The 8943-nt window shown below is 44.0% G+C and overlaps 3 protein-coding genes across 3 annotated transcripts; all 3 read right to left on the reverse strand.

Moving 5' to 3' along the window:
- On the reverse strand, nt 1–4145 carry BYT42DRAFT_521307 (adaptin N terminal region-domain-containing protein). Its single transcript, XM_051565278.1, has 14 exons — nt 3616–4145; nt 3401–3527; nt 3215–3331; nt 2949–3125; nt 2769–2880; nt 2547–2694; nt 2349–2478; nt 1622–2290; nt 1339–1533; nt 1146–1259; nt 912–1062; nt 484–835; nt 186–415; nt 1–96 (listed from the first exon to the last, which is right to left on the reverse strand). The coding sequence occupies exons 1-14, from the start codon at nt 3912–3914 to the stop codon at nt 59–61; spliced, it is 2859 nt and encodes a 952-aa protein (XP_051419632.1). The 5' UTR covers nt 3915–4145; the 3' UTR covers nt 1–58.
- A 1288-nt stretch (nt 4146–5433) lies between these two features.
- BYT42DRAFT_502917 (Oxidoreductase, molybdopterin-binding domain-containing protein) lies at nt 5434–7281 on the reverse strand (the record flags this gene model as incomplete). The annotated part of the gene is made up of 10 exons (XM_051564861.1): nt 5434–5540; nt 5596–5772; nt 5902–6049; nt 6125–6289; nt 6382–6415; nt 6472–6521; nt 6594–6731; nt 6803–6847; nt 6912–6917; nt 6994–7281. 10 exons carry the CDS (start codon nt 7279–7281, stop codon nt 5434–5436), a joined length of 1158 nt encoding a protein of 385 aa, XP_051419633.1.
- A 315-nt stretch (nt 7282–7596) lies between these two features.
- On the reverse strand, nt 7597–8943 carry BYT42DRAFT_595445 (uncharacterized protein; the record flags this gene model as incomplete). The annotated part of the gene is made up of 7 exons (XM_051570853.1): nt 7597–7688; nt 7754–7814; nt 7875–7900; nt 7982–8123; nt 8184–8401; nt 8492–8792; nt 8923–8943. 7 exons carry the CDS (start codon nt 8941–8943, stop codon nt 7597–7599), a joined length of 861 nt encoding a protein of 286 aa, XP_051419634.1.

An 8943-nucleotide genomic window follows, 5' to 3' on the forward strand; every position in this document is an offset into this window, starting at 1 on the left:
ATATCTTGGGGTTTTATTATATTCGGCGGATGTTTGGGGGTTTTCTTTTATCAACTTTTTAAGCAGCTGTCTTTTGGGCGAGAGTAATTTTATCTCCTAAAAGGGACACAAAAGAAAGACACGGGCAGAAAAAGGTGGTTAGCATGATGTATAAAATAATGCGATATTGGGATGACAGGTCTTACCTAAACTAAGGGCAATACCCTGCGTCTTGCTACGGATGCGAATGTGACCTGTGATGGGACCCTCACCGGTCTTTTCGATGCTAAGGTTTGCCAGTGCATCTTCGCCAAAAATGCTGCGAGCATACATATTTGCAGATAAGAAACCGCAATCGCCTTCCAATTGCTTCTCAGGTGTTAAGCAGTTCATGTTGGTCGATGCCATGATGTGATTCAAGTAAGCTCGCAAATCGCTAAGAATGACCCCATAATCAGTATCAAGGCATAGCACATACAAAATGTCACTCTGAAAAAGACTTACGAGATATTTGTGTTGACATTGACTTTGTTCTCCCATTCAAATTCGGTCCACATGCTGCGGAACTGGGTTTCCGTACACGAGGCAGGATTGATATAATCCATAATATCAATATGGATATCATTGAGCACGATGCAGTTGCTTTCCGAGGTGCCGTGCGAATCGTAAACGATGTTTCCGAAAATGACCCCGGTCTCAGTAGAAGACACCTTGATAGGTGCTTTGATCGTAAGGAATGAATGCGGTCCCAAATTGTGTGTTGCTGGTCGATCCACCAATTTCAGATCGCCCAATGTCGCAAATTCAACTGTAAGGTTCTGGAGTGTTTCAGCCGTTTGATTCACGATCAATACATCTAATTCATTCAGGACAATTTTAGTTTGTCTTGTTGCTCAATGATCAAGTACATGCATCCTGCATCGATGGCTTACCCATAAGAATGTCGTATTGATGCACATTGACCACCGCTTCTGCGTATACTTGATCCGAGAAACCGGTCAACTGAACAATGCGGTTCAGCTTGGAGATCAAATCGTCCTTGGCATCCAACACACCCGTAGCACGAGATAAATCTTGTTCGTACTAGTAAAAATAAGAAGATGAGATATGCGGATAACTTTTTTGAGTATCGACATGAAGGTGAGATCAAAGGAAAATACACATACCTCGTCAGCAGCAGTATCACCGCCCTTCTTGGTAAATTGTCTAAAGACAATTGCATCGTCCACTTGGATCTGAACGCTCGCTTTATCCTTTGCTCGCAAATCAGCCGCACGTTGCTGTGGAACGAAAAAGACAAGCCCATATGAAAAACTGACACCATCACCATCGTTGAGCGCACAGTGACTGCAAACATACCTCTTCCGCATGCACTTGCTTGGCATAGGCGGCTCTGGTTTCTTCAAGATATACATTCTCAACCACCTTTTCGTGTGTATGGCTACCGACCACACGCAGTTCTTGCATGATACGGTCATAGGAGTCTTCATCAATGTGATAAGCGACGAATTGGGATTGACCCACTCGAATAATACTGGTCATAATCAACATGGCCTGTCATTTGTATTTTTTTTTTTTCACCATGAGTATGCTGTCATATTTTCCGTTTTCTTTGCAACCCGGTTCAAAAAAAAGGACTTACCTCTGCTTTGCGGCCATTGGCAAGGGCAGCGTCCGAGACGAGCGAGCTATAGCGCAAGACCAATTTGGTGAGCGTGGTGGCCAAGACGGAACCGAGGAAGTAGTCGCCGTTAAGAAGCAAAGCACGAAGCGGTGGTTTGGTCGCCGATTTGATGGCATCCAGCTTGCTAGACGTGCCCGAAGGGGCAGTGTAAGCACTTTCCGTAGCATAAGTACCATCGGGAAGAACGCGGCGAGGAGCGGCCGAGCCAGAAGGCACTGCCTTGTGTTCTTCCTCTGGACCTTTTTCTTCGGCTTCATCGGCTTCCAACAAGCGTTGTTCGGAGGCCAAAATAGGGATTTCGCCCAAAGCCTCACGAATTTGTTGCCATGCGTCGTCGATCTCCTTGACACTTTCACAGTATTCACCAATGATCCACAATGCGCCGCGGAACACCTTGCCGGATTTCATATCCATGAACGTTTCCAGCAATTTGTCGAGAATCGATGCCCGAAGGTTGGGGAACTTTTCTACGACCTCACGGACAAACGCAATCACATCCACCGCCGAAGGATTGTTGGAATCGCCCAAGAATTCCATCAACACGTGAACAACGTTGGCCGCCACATCCGAGAATTTGATAGCGCATGTGTGGATGGATTGAATCAACAGTTGACGGTATTCCGTGTTCTACAGAGCAGAGGTTAGTTATCATTGACGTTTCCATTTCATTTCCTCGAATGCCCACCTTTTCGTATTCTTGGTCGTGGGTCTTGCTGAGTTCTTTCTTCAAGAAAAGAACCATTTCTTGGACATTCGACGAAGACACCATTTCCAAAGCAATACGAAGCGCCTTGCGACGCACTTCAATATCAGGACTGCAAAGCAGTATGAGTCCAACCGAAACTGTTTAGCACAAACTAATCTGACCATAATAAAAATATACCTTGAGAGGACACGCAAAATGTCCATCACCAAATCATCCAACACACGTTCATGCTTTGATTGAATATCCTTCAAGCGGTCCAATACGATCAATTTTACATTATTATCCGACTCCTTGACGATCAGTTCGATGTAGCATGATGCAGCCGCTGTTACATAGAGTTGTGAGTAGATCATGACATGATTGGGAGAAAACAACAAAATGCATCAGTCAACAACAAACCTTTGACGGCGGCAGGATTGGAAGTAAGGAACATCAGGATATTAGCCGCTTCATATTTCACAGAATGCGATGGGGCGCTCAAAAGCTCAGACACACATCGAATATATGCATTCTAACGAAAAACCGACGTTAGAGGTCAATTTTCAGTAAAATTATTGTCATGGTTTTTGAAAGCCCAACCTTGGCTGCTGCGTTGGTTTTGCTGTCTTTGCGGATAAGTTCGATGACGGCTAGTTGAAGTAACTCGTCAAACGATGAGACGATATTGATGTTCTGTAGCAGGTATTCCACGGCCAGTTCTTTGCTTATATTGCAGAGAACGGCAAAAGCGTTGCGTCGGCAGGTTTGGTCCGCTTCCTAGATGAGACGAGTGAAACAAAAGGAAACGATGGCAGTGAATAAGGCAATTCCCGGTGCAACACAGTTAAGTGATGTGGTGAACGTACCGAAATCAAGAAGTTGTGAATCACTTCGGGAGCATCAGGAAACAAAACGTCAAAGTGCTTGAAAATGGCACCAATTGCGAAAACGGCGTTTTTGCGAACGTAGGAATGGCGATGTTCCTGGTTTTCAATGAAAGGAATTAGCATTACGCGAGGTGTGGGATAGACACCTGTTTTTTTTACGCTTACCAAACAAGGTCTCACGGACGGGACCAGAGGCTCCAAGACTTCGGCTTCTTTGATTTTGCATAAGAATCGTAGGGTGGCACCGCGAATGTATTCGTTGGGATGTTGCAAGTCGTTTCTCAGGGCATTGCTAGAGGGGAGGAAGAAAAGAAAACGCAAGTCAGCACACTCACGTCGTCGATGGCTTTTTCTATTTCAGTGGTAAAAAAAAAACGCACCAAACAAGAATAAATTCTTCTTTGAGCTTGCCATCCGGTTTGGTTTTGGGGCAAATTTCCCAGTAAAAGTGCAAGAGCTTCTTGAGTTGTTTGTTCTTGGAGGGCAAAACGAAGCGGATGACATGTAACAACAACTTTTCCATGGGATCTCCGTTGAGCATGATGACCAAGAGTTTCTTCATGGTCTTGATACGAGCTTCATCCGAGCCTCTCTCGAAAGCCCGTTGGAATTCTTGAAGGCTGGGTTGCTCTGTCGCGTCATCCTGATGGACGAGGGTGTAACAAAAGTCGGTGGACATCTTGTTGGCTTACTCTTTGTTGCTTTTTCCGGTGACAATGTCAAAAAGGCGCGTTCAATAGTTTGGGAATGGTTCAAGGTGACGAGACTGTGGAGTGGGATTTCCTCTCTGTATCGTCGCCTGCTGAAAAGAAAAGAGCTTTCTGATAGACCGGCTTAAAAAGAGAGACTGTGCTGGAAAATTTACACAAGCGAAAACCTATCGGTCACTCTTCTGCTACGCTGCTTGCCTCTGATTGGCTATCAGATCAACTATGTCATCGATTGGCGGCGGGGACGGCTGGCAGGCGGCTGTCGGACCTTCCAAATCAACTGTCGTGGTCTTTCATTGGCCTGAGACTCTCTGTCTTGTAACTGCAACCATTCTTACTGTTAAGAACAATTTTTCTTTCACCATATCTTCCAGTGTTTAATTTTCACTTTATCGAAACTTACTTGCTGTTCAAAGAGAACTTATATGGAGTGGGATGCTGGATAGGATCATAAGCATTAGCAATCGAGAAACTTGCAAAGATCATGAGAATGTTACTAATTCATGCCGGAACAGATAAATACGTCCGTGTAAGTGTCGATAACCTTCTTACGAATATTCGCCTTTATTTTGGTATTTATTGCGCCATATTGAGGGTTAAGGTTGACGTTTGATGGCTTTGATGGTTATTGGAGAACGTGCGTGCCGTGCGTCTTGCTTACAATAATCTCTTTGCGATAGTTACGATAAAACGGTGCTGCATGATTTGAATGTGAATAAAGGTCAGACATCCTTGAGCCTGAAACTTATGAGTCTCCTTCTTCAGCCGTCATTATTGACGCTGAATATTAGTTTATCAAGCGTTGTTACGCTCAACATTGTAGTTCGTTCCTGGCTGGAGGTCTGTTACTGTCTACGCTAAAATTACAGAATAGCGTTTTCAAAATTTTAGATCAACCTCAAGGTGGGGACCAATTGCTCTATAGGTCTTGAGCGGAATGCGACAGTATACTATCATAAAAGTCCTTTCTAAGGCTCAAGACATGTAACTTGAGCCCACAATCGAAATCCACCCATCAAATCTGAGAAAGATGACCACAGACATATCCTGATCTGGACACATTGCACATGAAGGTTAAAAGGTTCGATAGACCGGACGTGCAATCTGACCATCGCTTTGACAAGTCCATGCTGGCTCCCTTAATCCTGAAACTGTGGTTCGTATGCTTTGAACGGTAGTTCTCAAGAGATGCATCGGATAATGTTCACATGAAGAATGCCACGCAGAATGGACGGTTGCAGTCCTTTCGACTCGTGCGATAAAGTCTTGCTATGCTGGTGAAGCTACCGTAATAAAGACATGAGAATACAGCATATCCATTATGAAGAATGGATGTATTGGGTTTAGCCACAGGGTCGATCGTCCATTTCGTGGCATAGTACTCCAGTTATTGATAGTGAAAATTCGGATGACCATCATCATTGAAATGGAGATACGGGCATTCCAGTGCGAGATCATGAGCAAGCTGGAACAAATGTTTGTATTATTCTACAGGACGGAATTTTGTTCTTTTTCTACGGTGCGCCAAGAGTTGTTTAGCACACCTCTGTAATTCCATACGGGATATTCCTGTTGTATATTGCCTGCTGTATCGACTAGAGAAGGCTTGATTCAGCGTCCTGGAAATCCACAGCAATCTGCGACGCTTACCTGCTCGACTGACAATACGCGTGCGACGTTTGGTGTTGATGGTCGCTCGCCACAGACACCATCCCCAGGTGTGAACGGATTCTTTCTTTTCCGCGGATGGCTGATACAGCTGGGCTTCTACCCACGTTTTGCCATCGTCACCTGATACATCAACGCGCTGAATGGCTCGCCCGCCTCCTGCATGACAAACATCAGCAATTTTTCTTTTAGAGTTTGTTACTCGGATCATCTCCTTTTTTTTTCCACGACCTATTCTCATCGTATCCTCCTGATCTCAAATCATTCATCCAAGGGATTGCATCGTACCTGACACTGCGTAGCCCTGTACTTGGACGTTTTGTGCGGCTTCTTTGTTTTGTCCATCCGGTGGAGAACACACATACGACTGTACATTGTATTCTCCAATCGACGGTATCTTGCCCCAGTATTTAGACGCTTGTTCATCGTTCTCTACCTACGATACCAAGGAAAGAACGGAATGAGTATGAGGTACACGAGTGGAGTAGTAATCAGCTGTTGCAGATCCTACATGTTCCGGTAATATCTTGTAATCTAGGCGTTGGAAATATGAAGTAGACTCATCGTCCTGAATAGTGATTGTTTTCAAAAACTTGACGGATCTCGCTCCAATGTAACCTGGCACCACCACACGAATAGGGTGGCCATGATCACGCGTCAACGGTTCATGATTCATCTGGTCAAGAAAAAATTGGGGGAGGGGAGGGGGGGTTGGGTTAATGCGTTTTGCCCAACTTTCCCACGCTGAGTCTCAACATAGACACTCACCTCATATGCCAGTAAAACGTCTCCAAATTCATCCCTAATAAGCAACAGGCGTCACTACACAGCCAATTCATCGGATAATGTGCCACTTACAGTGCTTTTGACAATGGGATGGATGATCCATAACACTTGTCCTCTTCGCACTACGATAAACAATATTGCCGTTTCAGAACAATCCCGCAAACGGAACCTGGATCACTGTTTTTCAGAGCTACCTGTTCGACGGATTCAAACGCTACATGAAGTTGACCAATGTTGCACAGTTTCGTGTCGATACCGGCACTCTCCAACACGTCCTTGAGTCGGCATCCGCCATAAACAGCATTGCCAATGGCACCTGCTCCCCAAATGACCTAATCGTACGTCATGGTTAATGCTAACCCTGGGTTTCCATGGAATTATGTGGGATCCATTTTTTGCTTACGCCTTTTGTATCCTTGACCCGATGAAGTCCGTCTCGACGGTTCCCCTATGAATGCGTGTCAATTTGAAAAATCAAAGCAGTCAATGGCCTGTGATTAAAATCAACGTACCGCGCACTACACGAGAAAAAATAAGAGGGTGAATGACTGTGGTGGAAAAAAGGATCAATGTAATGTCTCGGAAAATCTTTACCTGCATGACCATCATAACATGATGTTTCTTGAACTTTTCTTTGAGATCTTTTACTGTGTAGTGACACTCTCGATTTCTTACACCCAAACCCTTGATGGTGATGGAATGCGTATCGTTTAAATCAGGAATGGGGCCGTGTGATCGGCAAAAGAAATACGGTAATGGTGTGATATAGTTCTTGACAAGGTCGGTTTGACGGGCTTCCGCATTGAAAGGCGCATCTTTGAGTACAATAAGTTCCGAAAGTTCGGGACGCGAAGGATCTTGTGAATAGTTCAGTTCAGGCATAATAGAAGAAGAAAAAAGGAAAAACAATCAACAACAAAGAGATGTAGAGGCAAAAAAAAAAGCGAAAGAGATCCTTGATAAATAGGGAACTTTTAGATTTTCCGCGATCGACTTTTTGGAACAGAGGAACGTCACACCTCAAAAAGGAGGAGAAATTATTGTCATGCTGTCATTCCTTCTATTTTAGGACAAACATCCAACCAAAAAAAAAAAAGGAAAAAACAAAAAAAGGAAACCGTCCATTTATCGCCATGTTGGGTTTTTCGATTTTATACAATCTCCATCCCCCCCCCTACTCTCTCTTTTTTTGCTTTTTTATTCAATGGACCAACGGTCTGTGCTTAATTTTTCTTGACCGATGGGGCTCATAGAATGAGATGTAGCGAGACAAATGGTAGCATGAGAAACTAGAGATAAAAGGATGAGGCAACTTGCAAACAAAGCGTTTGAGAACATGAACAAAAATACTTACTATGATTGATCAAGCCCAAATTAAAGTTCCTTAAACAGATTACCGCGACAGGCACCGATACCTGAAAAGCAAGTGTTGGATTTATCATGCTACTGCTGCGCATCCAACCTGCCGGACTTACCAAGATCAGAACCATATCCACACACACTATATCCAATAAAACAGTCCGCATCTTTTTAGTCAAAACCGACATTGGGCTTCTATTATTACAGTTCAGCTTCCACTTACAGAAAAAGGTGAGAAATGCTTTGGATCCGACGAACCGTTCAGGGTCTTGCGATATCTGCACCAAGGTGTAGATGAAATAAGCCATACTTGCCGCTGAAAGCACGATAAAAAGATACATATGCAATTTTCGCTCTCGCCGTAACTATGCAACTGGATCAGAATCTTGCAGTCCTTTCTTACAAGTGACGCAACAAGGCATTACCCCCCAGTAAGCCACGATAAGCATGACGACCGAGACGAGACAGCTCAGTACAATATGCTCGATCAGTTCTCGAACAAGCATGGCTTTGGCTTCCGTTGTCGTTGCTTCAGGCCACCATGCCACGATAAGAAGCGCCAGATACTGAATAGAGAATCCAAGAAAGAAAAAGAAATCAAATTTTAACAGCATCATGAAAATTTGGTACATCTTGTAACGGTCTACATATCATGTCCCAAAAACCAAAAAAAAAAAAAGGTCAGCTTGGTATCATCTAGAAGCTGTTGTGAACTTTCTCGGTGTTACAGTACCTCGCATGGCTAGATCGGCGCCGATCTTCTTGTAAATGTGCCAGCCGAATTCGAGGTATAATTTGTAAGCCAAGAATACAAATACCATGGTACTGATGAACATGATACAGATCTGAGTGACTTCTGCCCAACGAGACGCATGATAAGCGTCGCCCAAAAATTTCACGGCGAGTTGCACGCTTCGATCATCGGTATTGGCGAACAAGGTCGAAGATTGATGGTATTGAATGATGGAATAAGCGCTCATACCGAATTCGAAAGCGACCAGCGCAATAAGCTGAATGGTATTTTTTTGATAAATCTTTTGCCGAGATAAAGGAAAAAAAAAAAAAAAAAAAAAAAGAGGGAGGACACCCCAATGGATTAGCACAATGAAAATCGAAACGGTTCTCAAGTTCAACTGATTATCACCGTCATTCAGACCCACTTACAGCATCGACGAGGAGAATCAT

This window comes from Radiomyces spectabilis (genome assembly GCF_025331425.1).
Source record: "Radiomyces spectabilis strain NRRL 2753 chromosome Unknown BYT42scaffold_13, whole genome shotgun sequence".
Taxonomy (NCBI): domain Eukaryota; kingdom Fungi; phylum Mucoromycota; class Mucoromycetes; order Mucorales; family Radiomycetaceae; genus Radiomyces; species Radiomyces spectabilis.